The sequence below is a fragment of the Talpa europaea genome, assembly GCF_964194135.1.
Source record: "Talpa europaea genome assembly, chromosome: 7".
Classification (NCBI taxonomy): Eukaryota; Metazoa; Chordata; class Mammalia; order Eulipotyphla; family Talpidae; genus Talpa; species Talpa europaea.
In genome coordinates, this window is record NC_140074.1 from 32,745,515 (window position 1) to 32,765,679 (window position 20,165).

At 38.0% G+C, this 20,165-nt stretch overlaps 1 protein-coding gene across 2 annotated transcripts in view; it reads left to right on the plus strand.

The window, feature by feature from the left end:
* The window catches only part of ERMP1 (endoplasmic reticulum metallopeptidase 1), a gene marked incomplete at both ends in the record, with an annotated part of 44,358 nt that overhangs the window by 10,164 nt on the left and 14,029 nt on the right, over nucleotides 1–20,165 (plus strand). Inside the window, 7 exons of one of the 2 annotated variants that reach the window (XM_084238141.1) lie at nucleotides 7,831–7,977; nucleotides 8,643–8,735; nucleotides 10,934–11,146; nucleotides 11,965–12,185; nucleotides 15,474–15,648; nucleotides 16,035–16,225; nucleotides 19,083–19,235. In XM_084238141.1, the coding sequence (XP_084094267.1) occupies nucleotides 7,831–7,977; nucleotides 8,643–8,735; nucleotides 10,934–11,146; nucleotides 11,965–12,185; nucleotides 15,474–15,648; nucleotides 16,035–16,225; nucleotides 19,083–19,235 (1,193 nt within the window). The remainder of the gene's footprint in view (nucleotides 1–7,830; nucleotides 7,978–8,642; nucleotides 8,736–10,933; nucleotides 11,147–11,964; nucleotides 12,186–15,473; nucleotides 15,649–16,034; nucleotides 16,226–19,082; nucleotides 19,236–20,165) is intronic. The other variant, XM_084238142.1, reaches the window with a different exon arrangement.

Genomic DNA, 20,165 nt, shown 5'->3' on the forward strand with positions numbered 1-20,165 from the left:
GGGGTCGAACCGGTGCCACAGAGGCCGCGGGCTGCTTCGCAACCCAGCGCTCAACCGCTGCGCCACCGGGGAGGCCCCACTCCACCCCCCTTTAAATGTTTTACCCATTCTAAAATAAAATCTCCATATTTCAAAAAATTTTTTTTTCTGGTGGACTGTCCTACAATAGATTTGAAACTGTCTCCTTTCTCTGAGGTTTGGTAAGAAGCTTTCCCTCTAGGTTTTTGTAGCTTATTCTTGTGGCTCAACTAAATACCTGAAAGTTCTCTGGGCATTTTTTGACATTTCAGTACCACACCTTTCCTGGTACTGCTCTCATTTCCAGAGGCCACTTTCTACAAAAGAATAGTTTTCTTATGGGGATGGCTGTCAAAAAGCTTGCTAGTGTTCCTTTCACATTTGACTAAAAGAAGATAAAGACCCTTGGACCTCTCCTGGTAGTGCAGGCGGTTGAGTGCAGTGCTGTGAGGCTGTCTGCAGCCTCTGGGCGGGCTCAATTCTGGCCCGCCAGTGAGAATCCCACATAGCGTGACAGACCTCTCCTGTCTCGCCTGCTGCTCCCCTCAGCAGTGTATTTTAGTCAATCTGCCTATTGTGCTCCCCACTCTGTCTCTGGTGAATCCTCTCATCCTCATGCCTGTGCTCTGGTTCTTGTATGCATGAATAAATAAATCTTAAAAAAAAAAAAAAAACAAGATAAAGATACTCCTGTATTTGGAGTTCTGCATGGGAGTGTATGCTAGGTTGTTCTGTTCTTCCCTTTTTTAATAGACCCCGTTCTTTTCCTGTGCAGTAGCACTTCGCCTGGAAACTTTTCACTTAGGACACTTTGTGCTTCCTACTTCTCCATTGTTACTTCAGAGAGAGACCTTCACTTGGGGAATTTTCAGTGACTAGAATAACCATTACTATCTAATTTTTGAAAGAACTAGAATACATGAAAGGATGTCTTAATTTATCAAACTAGTGATTTATATCATGAGTCAGGAAGCCTTGATATAATTATTTTGAAGGGTTTATAAAAGCCATTATTTTAAAATTTAAACAAATTAGTAATGTTTGTACCTTGTAAAAAACTCAGATACTACCAAACTTGAGTAGAAGAAAGATCATATGCAGAGAAATAACAGATGTTTTGGGGAAAATATCTATGCCCCTATAAGTCTACCACCCAGAGCAAACCAGTGTTACAATCTAGTTTCCACCTTTATGAATTTTTTTCTATGTATATACATTAATTTATATAGCTTTTTCTTACAAAATGGGATCATAATCTATCTGCTACTTTATAATCTAATTGAGATTACATTGTTTATTCACACACCCTATAATTCTAGTATTGTAAGTGAAATTCAGTGGTTTTAAAATGTTTTGTAATCATCACTAAAATAAATCTCAGAGTATGCTTTTTTTATGTTAATACATGTTTCAGTACCTTTCCTTTTTATTACTGAATTTTGTTTTATCTATGGATAATGCTAACATCATTTATCCATTTACTTAATGGACATTTGAATTATTTCTACTTTTAGACTATTATGAATAGTTGCTATTACCAAATGTTGCTATGAACATTTGGTGTAAGTTTGTATGGGGACATATATTTTCATTTGGGGTAGATGCATAGGAATGGAATTCCTGGGTCATATAGTAAATTTATGTTTTACCTTTCAAGAAACTGCCACACTAAACGATATTTATTTTAGAGGAAATATAAATGAAAGTTAACAGAAGGAACTTTTTAGTATTAGATTTATAGAAAGTAAGTAGAATGATAATGGCCAGTTCTGATAAATAGAGACAGGCATTTTCGTACACTGGTGATAGAAATATAAATTGATACCATTTGGGAACAGTTGGTCATTGTGCACCATTTGTAAAAATGTGCAGAATCTTCTGTCCAGCAGGTTCACTTCTAGGAATTCATCCTGAGAAATAATTGTATGTGTACACAAAGATGTATACATAAAAGTAAAACATTAAAGGACCTCCCCAGTGGCACAGCGGTTGAGCACTGGGCTGCGAAGCTGCCCGCAGCCTTTGCAGTGCCAGTTCGATCCCCGGCTGCTGGCGAGGGGGTCCCACAGGGCGCACAGACCTCTCCTGCCATGCCCGCTGCTCCCCTCAGCAGTGCACTTCGTCAGTCTGCCAGTTCTGTTCCCCACTCTGGCTCTGGTGAATTCTCTCACCCTCCAGTGCTTCTGACTGTACCCAGTGCTTGTATAAATAAATAAAATCTTTAAAAAAAAAAAAAAAAGTAAAACATTGAAAACACCTTCTGGGGGCCTCCCTGGTGGTGCATGCAAGGTGTTAAGAAGCAACCTATGACGCTGTCTGCAGCCTCTGCAGCATGAGTTCGATCCCCTGGCCGGCCAGGGAGCAGCCCACGTGGTGCAGCAGACCTCACCTGCCTCGCTTGCTGCTCCCCTCAGCACTGCATTTCAGTCAATCTGCCAGTTCTATTCCCCACTCTTTCTGGTGAATCCTCTCACACCCCACACCTCAGGCCTGTACCCCAGCTCTTATATGCATAGATAAATAAATCTTAAAATAACACCTTCTGGGTCCTTGCATGCATGGGAGAATGATTTATATTAATGGTGACTTAAAAACATTTTTTTCTCTCTCTCATCATTCTTCCCTCCCTATGAGGCCATTTCCATGAGCACACAGAAAGGCTTTTTCACTATTAAAGAACAGGACCCACTTCTTTTCCCAGTTACTGCCTTGTTTCTCTATTCCCAGCCACTGAAAAATTCAGTGAAAGAATGGAATTCCTTTGCTCTTGTTTTAAAACCAGATCTAGTCACCAGCAGGTGCTCTACTTCTCCAAGTTTGCTCTTATAAAAGTCACATTTTTCAGGCTTCATCTTATCTGACTTCCATAATGATGCTCACTGCTTTCAGTCTATATACTTTTGGTAGGTAAATGCCATACTTAGATACAAAAATCCTAAATTATAATATTAGCAAATGGAGTCCAAGAATGTATGTTTGTGCATGTATGTATGTCTGTTGAGCTTACTCCAGAAATACAGGATGGTGTAGTATTTGAAAGTCAATCAGTATAATTGAACACATCAGAACAAAAGAAAAAAATTACTTGATAATCTAAATAGGTAAAAGTTTATGCTCTTTCATAACAGCACATTTATCATACTCAACAAATATGTTAAAATTTTTAAATTTTTTTTTAAGATTTATTTATTTATACAAGCACTGGGTACAGTCAGAAACACGGGAGGGTGAGAGGTTTCACCACAGCCAGAGTGGGCAACAGAACAGGCAGACTGACTGAAATACACTGCTGAGGGGAGCAGCGGGCGCAGCAGGAGAGGTCTGTGCACTATGTGGGACTCACCAGCAGCCGGAGATTGCTCAACTGCTGCACCACCAGGGGAGGCCCCAAATATTATGTTAATATAAAACTATTATCTAATAAATGGCACATTTAGTAGTCTCCAATTGTTCTAGTAATGTCCTACTTTTTCTTATATTGGCTCTTTTTTTTTTAAAGATTTATTTATTTATACAAGCACTGGATATAGTCAGAAGCGCGGGAGGGTGAGAGAATTCTCCAGAGACAGAGCGGAGAGCAGAACAGGCAGACTGATGAAATACACTGCTGAGGGGAGCAGCGGGTGGCAGGAGAGTTCCACGTGCCATGTGGGACCCTCATCTGGTGGCTGGGGATCGAACCAGCGCTGCAGAGGCTGCGGGCAGCTTCGCAACCCAGTGCTCAACTGCTGCGCCAACAGGGAGGCCCATTCTTATATTGTCTTATATTGTCTGGTTTCCAATGCAGGATGAAACATAACTTAAAGATTTATTTATTTATTTAAAGATTTATTCATTTATACAAGAACTGGTGTACAGACCAGATGCGCGGGAGGGTGAGAGGATTCACCAGAGACAGAATGGGGAACAGAACAGGCAGACTGATGAAATACACTGATGAGGGGAGCAGCAGGCGAGACAGGAGAGGTCTGTCGTGCCATCTGGGACCCTCGCTGGTGGGCCTGGATCGAACCGGCGCTGCAGAGGCTGCGGCCAGCTTCACAGCGCTATGCTCAACGCCTGCATCACCAGGGGAGGCCCATGTTTATTTATTTATAGAAGAACTGGGGTGTAGGCTAGAATGCAGGGGGTGAGAGGATTTACTAGAGAGAGTGGGAAGCAGAACAGGCAGATCTGAAATACACTCCTAAGGGAGCAGTGGATGAGACAGCAGAGGTCTGCTGCTCCAATATGTAGTCAGCTCCCTGACCGGGGATTGAACTCAGGCCCTTTGTGGTGATAATGCTGAGATTTAATCCCACCAGGGAAGCCTGAAGCATAACATTTATTTGTCATGTTTTATTAGATATATCACAATCATATAAAAAATCACAAAAGTGTGAACTTATTATCATAAGGCAAATAATTTTCTAACTCCACTCATGTACTTTTCCCTCATCTAAGGGTAACCATTTTTATGATAACTTTCTTTCCTTTATAGTTTAGCTTTACTTGTTTTTAAAATATGGCTTTAATATTTTAATAGTATAATTTTAAACAGTAATATGTGATTATAAATAGTAATAAGTCTTTTAGTAATAAGTCTTTTAACAATAGTATTTTAATCTGATATGGTTTCAAAATGTTTCCTCAGCTTCATTTTTCCTATTACGTTTGTGTCCTCAGTGCAAGAGGTATGTAAAGTCTGTCTGACTACTGCTGATGTTTACTTACAATAATTTGATTTAGTATTTCCAAGTTTATCTACTTGGTGAGGTTACTATTTTTTCCTTTGTAACAACAGATATTTTGAGACTATGTTAATATCCTGTTTCTCATCTAGCTGATCAATCTTGATGATTCTTGCCCCAAAACATTTTTGCTGTAATGTTTGTTTACTGTTGAGTTTCTCACTCCCTCATTCCATCTGTTTAAAAGTTGGAATTCTGATAGAAGAAAGGCTTTTGATTTGCCTTTACTTATTTATTTCGCTATTCTATCTGTTTTTATTTTATGCATTTTATTTTATGTTACTGTTTTCATGCATGCAGTGTTTCAATTTGGGCCAGCAGTGGCCCTTTCAAACCAGTGCCTTTTTGACATGTTTCTTACATGTTCCTTTGATCACTTTCTTTTTGGCACAGAATGTTCTGACTTATTAACCTTGTGCTTTTCCTAACCTCAGACTGGAAATAGGTCATTTCTCTAAGGAGAACTGGTTCTTTTAGTGAATAATGATATTCAGAGGCAAATATCGTGGTGCTAAGAATGTTCTTTCCTTATATTTATCTTTTTAGAGGGTCTGCAGAGCTTTTTGAATGTGATAGCTTGATGTTTTCTTTGAGTTTTGGTAATTGTTGGCTGTTAACTCTTTAAACATTGCTTCTAATTCATTCTGTCCCCTCTTCTGGGATTTCACTCACTTCCATGTGTTTTCAATGTAAGCTGTGTGTTTCTTAGACATATTTCTTTATTATCCATTCTTTTTTTCCTTTGTGCTTTAATTCTTTATAACTTTTTTTCTGTTCTTTAATTTTATATTAAGCCATCTATTAAAATTCTTAACATCAATTGTTTATTTTTCAATTCTAGGCTTTCCATTTGATGTTCTAAAAAATAGATTGTACTTATCTGGTCATGGTTTTAAAAATCTGTGTCTGGTAACTCAATATCTGGGTCATCTGGATGTCTGGTTCTACAGTATTTCTTCACTCTTGCCCTTATTATTTTTTGTTAGGAAAACAATTTGTTTATAAAGTTATAAAAATGTTAACATTCTTAGGTTTCCTGAAATACAATTATTGATCTATCTACATCAATCAGATTTTTGCTAAATTTTGTTTTCACAAACTAGCTTCTGAGTCTCAGTGGGTTAGAACAGCAAAGGCTTACTTGCTATATTTTGGTTCCTGGATAACTGCAGTTATATTCCATGTATCTTATTTTGAGATCCAGGCTCAAGGAAAACCCTCACTAGGGATGTATTGATCTCATGACCAAAGTTAATGAAAGCGATAGGTCATGTGATGATTCTTAAAATTATTCTTGATTGAAGCACGTCTCTCCACATACAGTCTATTGGTCAGAGCAACACATGTGACCAAGCCTGCACTTGATAGGATTAGGAAGTGCATTTGTGTTTCTCCAGGGAGATATTACAAGTTATATGGAAGAAAGAAGTGAATAATTTTAATACAGTTTATATCTCACTATCTTTTTAAAAAAAGATTTTTAGGGGCCTCCCCAATGGCGCAGTGGTTGAGCGCTGGGTTGCGAAGCTGCCCGCAGCCTCTGCAGCGCCAGTTCGATCCCCGGCCACCGGGCGAGAGTCCCACATGGTGCGCAGACCTCTCCTGCCACCCGCTGCTCCCTTCAGCAGTGTACTTCGGTCCTTCTGCCTGTTCTGCTCCCTGCTCTGGCTCTGGTGAATTCTCTCACCTTCCCGCGCTTCTGACTGTACCCAGTGCTTGTATAAATAAATAAATAAATCTTAAAAAAAAAAAAAGATTTTTATTTATGCATACAAGAACTGGAGTGTAGGCCAGAGGGGGCTAAGAGATTTACCATAGACAGAGTGGGGAGCAGAGAAGGAGGATTTACTGAAATACACTGCTGAGGGGAGCAGCAGGCAAGACTGGAAAGGTCTGCTGCGCCATGTGGGCTAGCTCTCTGGCCAGGGATCAAACTTATGTCATAGTGGCCAATGATAGCTTGATAGCACTGAGACTTTAACCCCTGCACCACCAGGGAGGCCCTATGTCTCACTATCTTACAGAAAAAAACACTCACACTTGAAAAAAGCTATAGGGCATGAAGATGTTAATAAAGAGTTATTAATAATGATAAAAAGTTATAAACAGTAGTAGTAAGGAACTTTATGGTATATTTAGTAAAATGTGACACAGTTATTAAAATGTCTAACTGTGTAGGAAAATGCATTTAATATAACGTTATATGAAAGAGTAGTCGGCAGGATAAATATGAGTACAGGTATGTATGCACAATCATACATTTGTAAGAAAATTGAAGATATAAGAATGATAAAAGTTATCTTAGAATGATGGACTTGTGGATATTTAATTTTTTTTTTAAGTTTTTTGTTTTGTTTAAAGATTTTATTTTTGCATAGAAGAGCTGGGATGTAGGCCAGAGGTGTGAGAGGATTCACCAGAGACAGAGTGGGGAGCACAGCAGGCAGATTTACTGAAATACACTGCTAAGGGAAGCAGTGGACGATCCCCAGGGTGGGGATCGAACTCAGGCTGCAGTGGTGATAGCAGTGAGACTTAACCCCTGGGCCACCAGGGAGGGCTGGATTTTTTATTTTTTTTAAAGATGTATTTATTTATGCATACAAGAGCTGGGGTACAGGCCAGAGGTGTGGGGAGTGAGAGGATTCACCAGAGACAGAGTGGGGAACAGAACAGGCAGACTGACCAAAGTACACTGCTAAGTGGAGTAGCGGGCGAGTCAGGAGAGGTCTGCTGTGCCATGTGGGTTGCTCCCTGGAAGGCCGGGGGATTGAACTTGTGCTGCAGTGGCTGCAGACAGCTTTATAGGTTGCGTCTTAACCCCTTGTGCTACCAGGGAGGACCAATTTTTTATTTTTAAATGTAAACTTTTTGTAGTGCTGCTATTTTGTAATTAAAAATAATGTTGTTTTCCAAAAAGTCATATACGTTTATTAGAGAAACATTGGAAAATACAGAAAAATAATTGTAACTTTGTACCTGTGTCCCCAAACCAGCACAGTACCTATTTTAGGTCTGTTGAAAAAAATAATATGCTAAAACATTGCCAGATTTGACCTTGTATTGCCATGTTTCATTTCAGGTCCTGAAAATCCTTGGTTGGTCCAAGCTTATGTTTCAGCAGCTAAACACCCTTTTGCTTCTGTGGTGGCTCAGGAGGTTTTTCAGAGTGGAATCATTCCTTCAGATACTGACTTTCGTATCTACAGGGATTTTGGAAATATTCCAGGTATTTTGTCAAGGTGATGGACTATTGTGGGACAATGGTTTTATCAAAAGCAGATTTTATTTTTTGGAAGTTTAAAAGTAAACAGCATTTCCTGAGCGCAGATTCTCTGAGAGATGTTTAGTTTGACTCCTGAAACAGAGTTCCTGATTTTTTCCTTTACTTTTAAACTCCAGACAAAATTATTATTTGCCTTTTCTAGAACTTGCCCCACAGTATGAGAGAAGAACAAGGGAGAACAGTTTTAGCCAAAAGATGGCAATAGATCTTTAGGGATGTTTGACGTTCATTTTTATCTTGTTTTGCAAGCTCCCCTGGGGACTTGTTCAGCTTCTCTAAAGCAGGCCTAGCAAGAAGATATAGATGGCAAGGTTCTGATGATCTCCCAAACTTAGTATTACTATCCCTTGCCATCACTTTCAATGACTTTTTGTGTAGTGGTATACTTTCTCACTCATTATGTATTGAATTATGTATAGTAGTTGTAGAGTCTTTAAGAATTTGGAAAATAATTTTACGTCATTCTTTTGTAGATATGACAAAGCAGTCATGTTAATGTTTTGACCTTTGTCCCTTAGGAATTTAATACATAACTAGGCCTAAAAAAATAGATGGAAGGTTGATCTTTAAACAAAGTGACTTTTTTTTTCCTTCCCTGTATGTCTTAGGAATAGACTTAGCTTTTATTGAGAACGGATACATTTATCACACCAAGTATGACACAGCGGACAGGATTCTAACAGATTCCATTCAGAGAGCAGGTTGGTATTCTAATTTAGACTTTTGATATGTTTTAAGATGGAATATTAGCAATAGCCAATAAATCTATAAATATTGTGTGGACTGTTCATTAGAGAGGTGTAGTATATGGTGTGAGTGAACTTGGGTTTTGGAATTCGAGATGAGGACTTGAATATTATCCTTGAAGACTAATTTAAGGATGAAGAATGTTAAGAATTTTCATTGTGAACAATTGGAAAGAGTTGACCCAGCATTATGTAGGATTGTTAAGCAATGAGAGTGTGGCCAAAACGGAAGCTGTGCATTGGACCTGGCACCATCACATATTTGGGAAGCTTGCCCAGGTGTAGAAGATAGTTTCATTGATCCAAGGAGGATGGTGAGGATAGGTGAGTAGGTTATAAGATAGGTATCAGAAGGACACAGGGACAAGGAAGTTAAAAGTGCTTTCCAGAGAGAGAGTGAGTCAGGGGAGGTTGAGTCTGATGCTGATCTTTAGAGTTGGTAGGATTTGTCCCCATGGAGAGGAGAGGACATTCCAATAAAAGCACAGCATGAGTAGAGTGTATTTGTGTGTGAAGGAGAGGGATTTCTTGATGAGCAGATAGTCAGAGTACAATTTCTATCAATAAATGGAAATTGTATTTTTAGAAATAGAGGAAAATGAGTTCAAAGTGTATATATGGGATAGAGAAAATTGTAGAAGACTTTAAAAATCAGCAAGGTGCAGCTGTAGGAATAAGTGATCATCAGAGGCCCGAGTATGTGAATGAACCAATTAAGGTGGTTTTAAATGCTGTTATTCTGATGATGTAGTGTAGATTGGACCAGGAGAAAGCCAGGAGTCAAGCTGTTCTGAAAATTTATGTGTGGAATAATGAGGGTCTGCACTGTAGTGTTGATAGAAATGAAAGGGAAGGGATGGAAAATTAGATTAATTTTGAAATTAAATTCAAGACTTGATAGGTTAGAAGAGATGAGTTAGCGGGATTGCATCAAAGATGATTGCAAGGTGTAAAGCCTGACTGACTGGGGAAAGATAATGCTGTCGACTATAGTAGGGACTTGGAAAGGCATCCCTCATCCAGAGCAGTAGTGAGTAGGGAAAGGAGACCATTTATCTCTTGTTGGACATATAAAGTGGAAGTTTGTGTACAAATGGAGGAAAATGCAGATACGGTATATAGACACAGCATTAGAGCTCTTGGCAGAAATGGATATAATGTGTTTGAGAATTTAAAGCATTGAGAAAAACCATGGAAGTATGGAGAACATAAATGTGTTTTGGAAAGGTGAAGCAAAGGTAGGACTAAACCTGTATCTTGGGGGAAACATCGTAAGGAGAAGCCAAAGAGAAATCTAATGGTGAGGCAATGTCATGTTTTAAGCTAAAAGAAGAGAAAGAGAAGGATGGGTTGAGTAACAGGAAGAATTGTCAGTCATTCATTCAGTTCTTATTGTTCCTCTGTTAATGTTCAAACTCATATATTCATCAATTCATGTAAAAAGTATTCATTATAAACCTTTGATGTGCCTGGGTCCAACTTATGATGACTCTCACAACTCTTCAGCTTTGTTTCTGAATACAGTATTTATTCAGTACTTTTTTTCCCTGTATTTGGACCTCAGGACATTCTTTTCTGTGGGTTTCTTAAGTCTGTACAGTTTCACTGATTGTAGCTAGCTCTAACTCATCTTATAGCTATAAATATCTTTCTTGGAGAGGCTTTCCTGATTTCTCAAACTCCATTACTTTCACATGATATGTTCCCTTGGGACCCTTAATACCTCTCATTATTTTTAATTCAGATTTAATTGTCATTCCTTATTAATTTTTAACACGTGTATCATTATACCTGTTCAGTCTTTGTGATCTTTATGAGAGGCCTTTGTCTCTTGATTCACTACTGAATTTCTGATATCTAGAGTGGTGTCTGCTACATGATTATTCAATGAATGGGGACAGAAAAGCAGCCGCTGGATTGTCAGCAACAAGGATACGTTTGATCAGAGACTGCATGGCATGGAAGGGCTGAGGTTCCAAGTGGAGAGGAAATAGGGTAGGGGGTATGGGCCTTCTTTGGCATATTTATTAAGAAAAGTAAGGGGGAATAGTAGGATGATGGAAAGCTATTTCTGTTCACATTCTTTCTAGCTTTTTTATTTTACTCAGGGATGGTGTATTCAACTTCATTATCTTTCTTTTCTTTACAAATAGGTGACAACATTTTAGCAGTTCTTAAATATCTAGCTACATCTGATATGTTGGCTTCTTCTTCTAAGTATCAACATGGAAACATGGTCTTCTTTGATGTGCTTGGCCTATTTGTGATTGCCTACCCATCTCGAGTTGGCTTAATAATTAATTCCATGGTGGTTATGGCTGTTGTTTGGTACCTGGGCAGAAAGTTGTTGCAGCCCAAACATAAGAGTAAGTAATTCTAAATTTGCAATACTGACATGGGTATAGAATATGCCTGAAGTTTTTAATCAGTTTATATCTGTCTGTGAAGTTAAAAATTATACAAAAATGGCATTTGATTTATATTGCAATAAATTTCTAAATGCAGATCAGATTAATGTATTTTTATTCTTAGTAAAGCAGGCAATTCTCTGTACTTATGCATTCCATAGAAGCATCATCTAGGTGCTATTGAAAAATGGTTTATACAGGTTGACTTTTAAGTGAAAAATCCCATTGAAAAGTCTTCTCCACACTATAGACCAATAACACGCTGTTCTGCAGTATCAGTGAAATGCTTCTGGTGAAATTAATCTTCTATTTTAAATGTCTCATAGTCTTAATTTGTTATGTGCTGTTACCAGATAAAATACTTAGCAGAGTTTAATTCTTTATTTTAGACAGTTACTTTCCCATGTTCCTTTTCTTCCTGTTTCAGTTTCTTTTAGCAAGATTTTTATAAGGAAATTTATCTTCCAGTCTTGCTGATATTTCTATATACAAAGCATCTCAAAGGTGATAAAGATTAAAGCTACCCACTTTCCTAGTTAACAATATAATTGAACTAGTCCTCATGTCTTTAGCACCCACAGATTCTCAATGAATGTTAGCTAAATATTGTTTGTGGATACTTTCCATTGCTGTAGTGCTAACAAACCTTACTCTTAGAACATTTCAGTAATTTTCAATTAGTGGTAAATTTTTTGTTTTAACATTTGCCCATTCATATCTACTGATTCGTTAAGAAATGTTTTAAGATGATGATTTTTATTTCTTCTTTTCATTAGCTGCTAACTACACAAAGGACTTCTTCTGTGGACTTGGCATCACTCTGATAAGCTGGTTCACTAGCCTGGTTACCGTTCTCATTATAGCAGTGTTCATCTCTCTTATTGGACAGTCACTGTCATGGTACAACCACTTCTATGTCTCTGTTTGTCTCTATGGAACTGCAGCTGTAGCCAAAATAATATTTATACATACCCTTGCAAAGAGATTTTATTATGTGGTAAGTGTTAGGCATATTTATTGAGTTTTTGTGGGGGGGGTTTATTTGTTTTTGGCTACTTTCAAGGATGAAAGTCAAATGGAATTCAATGTATTTGTACTTTTGAGCTATCAGAAATAGTTTGGCATGGTTATAGAAAACTAGCCCCCAGAATAGTGTTAATTTTATGGAAGGCTTATTATTAGTCTGTTTTGTTTAGAATTCAAATGACATTATAAAACTGTGAAGTGTTTGGCGTGGTGGTGACTGCAAGGCTTGTTAACCTCTGTTAAATATGCTGCAGTTTTTGTAACCATGCTCTTAAATGTATCAACCCTCCCTGGGCTCACCCAAGTCTTTATGTTTGAATAGCTCTTTTCTCCAGTGGACTGTAATTTCCATGATGGCAGGGGTCGTTTTGTTCATTGCTATAGTCCCTCTGCTTAGGCCATCTGACAGGAAATGCGAACCTACAGTATTTGCCGCCTAAAAGAATATTGCAGTTCAGCTTCACTTAAAGTTTTCCTTCACTTGTTTCTTACCTGTGTGTTATTGATGGAGATTCTGACAGCATACATATGTATGAGGTTAAATTGCTGTGGGAAGAAAAAAGGAGATTGGGCTCAAATGATTTATACTGATTTAGAGAATATTGCCATATTGTTATGGTTACAATGCACCATTTGGTGAAAATAAAAGAAATTAGGTTTATGAAATAATAGGACTAAAAAGAAATGATAATGAAAGAACACGATTTCAGATTATTTTCAAGACAGCCAATATATACTTGTTTTTTTCCTATTTGTCCTGCTAGGGATTTTAATGGAGACGTGGAAGACTATAATCCAGCATCCTTTCACAAGGATGAACCTTGGTCTCAGTATCAGTTAATGTTGTGATAACATCCTATGAGCTCTTTCATATTGCCAAACCCTATTGAAGGTTTTTTGAGGTTAACCATTTGCTTATGATTGAGCTAAAATTTGTATCTTAGTGACATCAGTTTCCAAAAATATCACGCAAGCAGCTCAATTTCACATTTATTCTTCATACAGTGATATATAACCAGAGTGTGGTTGAATTTTACTGATAAGGGGTAGGGGGACAGAGACAGAAATGCTTAATAAAATTCCATTTAGTTGAACTAATTTCAGTTACTCAAACATAAAACTTTGGACTGAAATCACAGTGGAAAGAGTAATGTGTTTCACTTTCATTATACAATATTTTTGAAGTACCTGCTGGTACTAGTACTGTGCTAAGACATGGTGATACAGAGAATTGTAAGAATGTGGTCATTAAGTAGGTCAGTTTCATTTGGGAAGATGGGGAAACCACATGATTATAGTACGTTGAGATGAAGTGAAATGGAGTGACATGCACACTGTGCTATAGGAATACAGGACTAGGAGAGATGAATTTTGTTTGTGGAAGTCAGAAGGCTTAATGGAGAAGGTAGGTAACATTTGAACTGGTTTTCTGAAGCATGAGTAGGAGTGTGCCAGATATACAAGTGTGGGAGTATACAAGATGCATTTGGGCTATAGTCAAGAAGTTCAGTGAGTTGAAGATGGAGTAATAGAAAAATAGGTGATAATGAAGTTGGAGCATGAGAATGAATATCAGTATGGTTACCGTTAAAATTTTCTGAACAGAATAGTGAGATAGTTTGTCATTAGGTATGAAAACGTCAGTAACAGCGTGTAGAATGGGTTGGAACAGTCAATATTGGAAAGGATCAAGAGGTGAGAAGAAGAATATTTTGAGAGTGTTAGATCTTGGGGTGCAATTTGGGAAGTTATATGAATTTCAGTTATAGCAGTTTTCATTCTTTGTTTTTAAAGATCTGAGTGGTATTCATTTTCAATTCGGATCCGAAGAGGGTTTTTTTTAATATATATATATATATTTTTAAAAGATTTATGTATTTATACAAGCACTGGGTACAGTCAGAAGCGCGGGAGGGTGAGAGAATTCACCAGAGCCAGATGGGGAACAGAACAGGCAGACTGATGAAATACACTGCTGAGGGGAGTAGCGGGCACAGCAGGAGAGGTCTGTGCACCATGTGGGACCCTCCCTGGCAGCCGGGGATTGAACCGGAGCTGCAGAGACTGCGGGCAGCTTCGCAGCCCAGTGCTCAACTGCTGCACCACCAGGGGAGGCCCAAGTTGTTATTTTTTTTAAAGGCCGTGCCTTTTTTTTTTTTTTTTAATATTTATTTATTTATACAAGCACTGGGTACAGTCAGAAGCACGGGAGGGTGAGAGAATTCACCAGAGCCAGAGCGGGGAGCAGAGCAGGCAGAAAGACCGAAGTACACTGCTGAGGGGAGCAGAGGGCAGCAGGAGAGGTCTGTGCGCCATGTGGGACCCTCCTCTGTGGCTGGGGAGCAGCCGGGGATCCAACCGGCGCTGCAGAGGTTGCAGGCAGCTTCGCAACCCAGCACTCAACCGCTGCGCCACCAGGGAGGCCCAAAAGGCCATGCCTTTTGATCACTGCTCTGTCAAACATCACATGATATCATGACAACCTATCTTTCATTGTCCAAAGGAGCTTGTCAAGTGAACATTAACTTGTTTTTGCAAATGTGACTGAAACTCTTTTGAGCTGTCGAAGGTAGGGTTCTTTATAGCAAATATGCCATGGTGCACACAGAAATGAGAAAGCAGAAGAGGAAAAAACTTTCTTCACTTTCATGTTATTAATATAGTCACTTATCAGATGTTAAAATGCATTAAGTTCATGTGTCAAATTCCAAAGAAGTCCAGGTACTGCACAGGAACCCTCAGACTTCAAATATAAAAAAATTTACATCAACTTTTATATTGTGAAAGCAGCAGGCATCCTGGAAAAGGGTTAAGTTGCAAAATAAGACCAGTTGGAGACAGAAAAGACTCAGCAAAAGCCCAGGTGCTCTGCACTTCAGGTAATTCCCCAGGTGTGCTACTGATTCTGCAGCAGTGCGTGCGCCTTCACAGGTTATTTCTCTAGTGTGCTTGAAGTTCTATGGAAGTTGCATTAATGGGAACGCTTACAGAGGTGAATGTTTTTAGAAGAGTCCTTCTATTTTTTAACACTTACAAATGTTGCTTATTCTGGTTTTATTAAATCCCCCCTTTTCCTGTGCAACAGTGTAAATTCATTCCTACTTCATGATAGAAGGAAGCTTTGATAGTGTTTATTTTAAAGTTTAAAGGCTAGACCCTGCTTTAAATAATGTAGCTCTCATGTGTAATTAAAATTATAATGAAAGATCTTTATGACTGACCAGTGTATGAGATTACTTCTATATATTTTTTCTTTCAGAATGCCAGTGACCGGTATCTGGGAGAAGTATTTTTTGACATCTCGCTATTTGTTCATTGTGGTTTCCTTGTAACTCTCACTTATCGAGGACTTTGCTCAGCATTTATTAGTGCTGTCTGGGTGGCATTTCCATTGCTTACAAAGCTCTGTGTGCACAAGGAGTTTAAGCATCATGGTAGGGTATTTTTGGTTTTGATACAAATGGGGATAATACCTTAAAATACATGAAATAAGGCTTCTAGAGGCTCTTTTTAAAAAATGTGTGGGTAGGCTTTCTAATTTGTTTTTCTTTTTTTTAATTTTAGCACACATATTTTTATTTTGACCTTATACCCATTTAATTCTTAAATTTGTGAATACATGCTAAGATATTACATATTTAATTCTTATGTATTTTTACCTTCTGAGTGAAATTGTTTTTATCTCACTAGATAACGAGCAAATGGACAAGAATTACATGTAACCTGATTTCTGTTAGGTGCCAAAGTACACCAGTACTATAAAAATCTAGATCTCATTGTAGGATTTCAGAATTTTATATTTTCTTTCCTTTTTTCCTAGGTGCCCAAGGAAAATTTATTGCTTTTTACCTTTTGGGGATGTTTGTTCCATATCTTTATGCCTTGTACCTTATCTGGGCAGTATTTGAGATGTTTACCCCTATCCTTGGTAGAAGTGGTTCAGAAATTCCACCTGATGTTGTGCTGGCTTCCATTCTGGCTGGCTGTACGATGATTCTCTCTTCCTATTTTGTAAGGAAAAAATTTTTTAACTCTTCGTTTTATTATGGATGTGATGAGTTTTGCTATACTAGATTCTAAGAAATACTGTTGCTGATACTTTATTGACCAACTCTTAAGCAAAAGAAATGGTGAATGGTTATGCATTTTGTAGAGTCAGTGGTAAGAAAATATAGAATGGGGTTTTTTATTGTCACTGGAATTTTTGTTATTATTTTTCACTTCTCATCCTTCTAAAACTGATATCAACTCTTACAGTAGTTTTTCAAACTCTCTGACTGTGAATCTGTGGAATGCATACCAAGCAAGAATTGGTCAGGATTGCTTGGTGATAAATTTTTAGAATGATTCCAGTAGTATGTTTTGAAGTTATTAATTAGAGGCAAATGTTAATAAAAATGTGTTAGTTTTATTAGTGCTGTTAGAGCTAATGAAGGAAGACTAAATATGATGAAACTTTCCATTATCATTCACTTACCTCACTGCTAGTACAAAGTTCATTAATTGAGTCTATTTCTTAAATTATGTACACTTACACACCCAAACATGCTGCATTTACTGAGTAATGAAAGTGTGATAGGCCATGCTAGTTTTCATTTGGCTGTGGTGGTGTTCTGCCCTCACAGGGAAAGTCCTGCTGTTTCCATCCTTGTTTCTCTTCCCTGAGATTCTCCAGAGTTGCAGAGCTGACAAGCAGATCCCCCTTTCATTAGAACAAGCTCCAGAGGTCTACTCTAGACATGGTGTTAATGCTCCCCAGGTCTGGTCCCTCTAGAGGCAGGTGTTTGCCTTATGGCTCTTTTCATTAGAATTCCTAAGAAGTATTACTGAATATCCGCAGGTGAATGGGGGTCTGTAGGGGTGTGTGTGTGTGTGTATGTGTATTACCAGGGACATTCCTTAAATAAATGTCCACCTATGTGACTGCTTATTTAGCCCTCTACAGGAATTCTTACGTCAAGTATTGTTTGAAGTCATTTATACCTGTCCTAAAAACAGTTCTGAGTATTCTATCCAATTTACCTTTAAGATAAGATCGAGTCCTTACTTGTCGGAATGGATGAAAAGTCTAAAATGTGTTTTTTTGCCTGTAGGATTTACGTCTTTTTTTTTTTTTAAATTTTTAAATTTTATTTTTGCATAGAAGAACTGGAGTATAGATCAGAGGTGTGGGGGTGGGGGTGAGAAGATTCACCAGAGACAGAGTGGGGAGCAGAACAGGCGAATATACTGACATGCACTGCTGAGGGGAGCAGCAGGTGAGATAGGAGAGGTCTGCTGTGCCATGTGTGGGTTAGCTCCCTGACTGGGATCTAACTCAGGCCTTTGCAGTAGTAGTGCTAAGCTTTAGCCGCTAGGCCGCTAGGGAGGCCCAGCATTAAAATCTCGGAAACCAGAAGAATAACATCTAAATTGTTAGGAAAGCCTTTTGGAATACTTTAAAACCTGACAATTTTCATTGTGAAATAGCTGGCTGCTCTTTGATGCTGTGTCTCTTCATTGTTTTCTTATTTACATGTAGCAGTAATAAAGAGAGTGAGCCTGTTCTTGATTAATGGAGAATTGAACCACAATGCATATTTAAGAGAGCTTTCAGGCTTCAGGATTTATTAAATATATTTGGTAGAAGGCAATTAAATTCCTGTCAGATGATCAGTTAGCAAGTTTCCTGGGGTTATCCTTTGCTGGGTTTGTCATGGTTGTATTGATTAAATGAGGCTGTTGATAGGAGTGGGCTCAGGAGAAAACTCAGAAGGAAACAGCTCAGTCAAGTGGCACACACTGGATACCTTATCTTCATTTTATTTTGTACCCATTTCAGAGCCTAGCGTGACATAAGATGCAACATTTAGGACCAAAATAGAAGGCAGCGAAATTTCAGACAGTGGTATCCAAACAGAAATTTCAGACCAGTGGTATCCAAACAGTGGTATCTTAACAGTCACTTGAGATTATCCTCTTCTCCCCTCTGATTGTCATTTCATTTATCACCATTTACAGACATCTTCCAGAAGATGGGCGGAAGAGGCAGAAGAATTGGAGAAGAGGGAATTAGGATGTGGAAACAGTAGCTTAAACGGAGATCTTAGGAAAACTTTGGGAAGTAACAGGCTTCAGAATTGTAGGAACCACAGCTTTATGACAGGGAGGTTTTATTTTGAACGAAGTATCTTCATCTAAACTTAGCAGCCACATTTTAAATATTGAGACTTTTAGGAGGAAGAGGGTCAGACAGGGTCATAAATTCTATTTTGCTAACTTCCCGCGTCTCAAGTCCTTGAGTATGTTGTCTTGTTATTGGGCTTATACTGTGAAAATATAAGATCTTTGGAAACCAGTGTAGTGCATTACCCTGAATGGGATCTTGTTACCTTATAGCTATAAAATCCTGTACATCTACATAATTAGATTGTCTGATAGATAGGTTGTGTTAATAAAAGATTATTGTTTGGTACTTAAATAGTGTCTGCTGTTCAGTGTTAATAATGACAGGGCATTGATGGAATTTTAAATAAAGTAAGGTTTTGGTTTAATTGCATGATGGATCTACATCCTTTAGTCTCTGCTGGCTGAACAGTAGCACTAGCTCAGTTTCCTTTTTACCACTTGTTCTCTGTCTGCCTTTCAAAAAGACACCATCACAGCAGATTGCAGCCATCTTTCATTCATCTAAGTTCTCACTTGCGAGGAAATCCCTTATAATTACAGCTTTATGTATTGGATGTTGGAGTAGTCTGCACATTCTGATAAATTTTCTTCATTATTTGTCAGATAATACTTGTTAAATACTTGCTGAAAAAAATTTAAAATACATTATTGCCAGTAGTCTGAATTTGTAATTTTTCTATTTTTTTGTTTTGTGTTTTAGATGAACTTCATCTATCTTGCCAAAAGCACAAAAAGAACCATGCTAACTTTAACTGTGGTATGTTCAATTACATTCCTCCTTGTTTGCAGTGGAAGTTTTTTCCCATACAGCTCCAGTCCTGCAAGTCCGAAGCCAAAGAGAGTGTTTCTTCAGGTAAAAGCATTTCTGCGTGAGCTGTTTGAGATTCTGGAGTGGAAAGCTTTGTTACTTTGAGCTTCACTAGTCAACAGGAAAACCTATGGGCCTTTTTCACTGTTGACTTATTTAGTTGTACGTGACTATTTTGTGTGTAAGGCAGTGAGGAACAGACTGATCATCAAGAGGCATTTTTACCAGCTAGGCATGCTTCTCCCAAGAGACTGAATCAGAATTGTATGCCTGCTTGTTTTATTACTATTGAAATGATAAAAAAAAAAATGCACCTAATTGGAAAAACAAGAGCAAATACGTATCATGGAATAAGAAACTTCCAAAAGTACAGATTGTAAAAATGCCTGCAGAATGAGTAAAAATCTGAACTATGAACTGGAAAAGTAGTTTATTAATCTTAGGTAATATTCAAAGTAACATGATAATGAAAGTATAACTTATGAAGAGATTAATGAGATTTAGAACTTTTTAAAATAACATGTTTTTCTGAAATTTTTAGCCCTCATAAAGCACAGGAAAAAGGAGTGAGTTGCCCTATTTCCAGGTATTATCTCTGTTAAAGGTTGTGGAGTGGTCAGATAGAAAAGTCAAGAATCATAACCTCAGAGAATTATTCAAAGACTTGGATAAGTTATAAATTATTTGAAATTAAAAGGAGAGATTGCAAAAGTAACAACTATTTCTTACAGTCCTGGGAACATTTTATGTGACAAATTTTACAACTTGAAAACTGTTTAGTGAAGAACAGCTAGTTTTCAGTGATGTGCTGTTTTTATTACACTAGTAGTAGTTAAGAAAAACTAGATATTATTAAAATGTCCTTTTCTTATTTGTTTTGGCGTTCTCTCCTCTAGTTCCAGAAGTTGGCAAAATGGTAATGGGCCATTTGGTCTGTGGACTGTGGATTACCAACCCCTGACCTATGCATTCCTT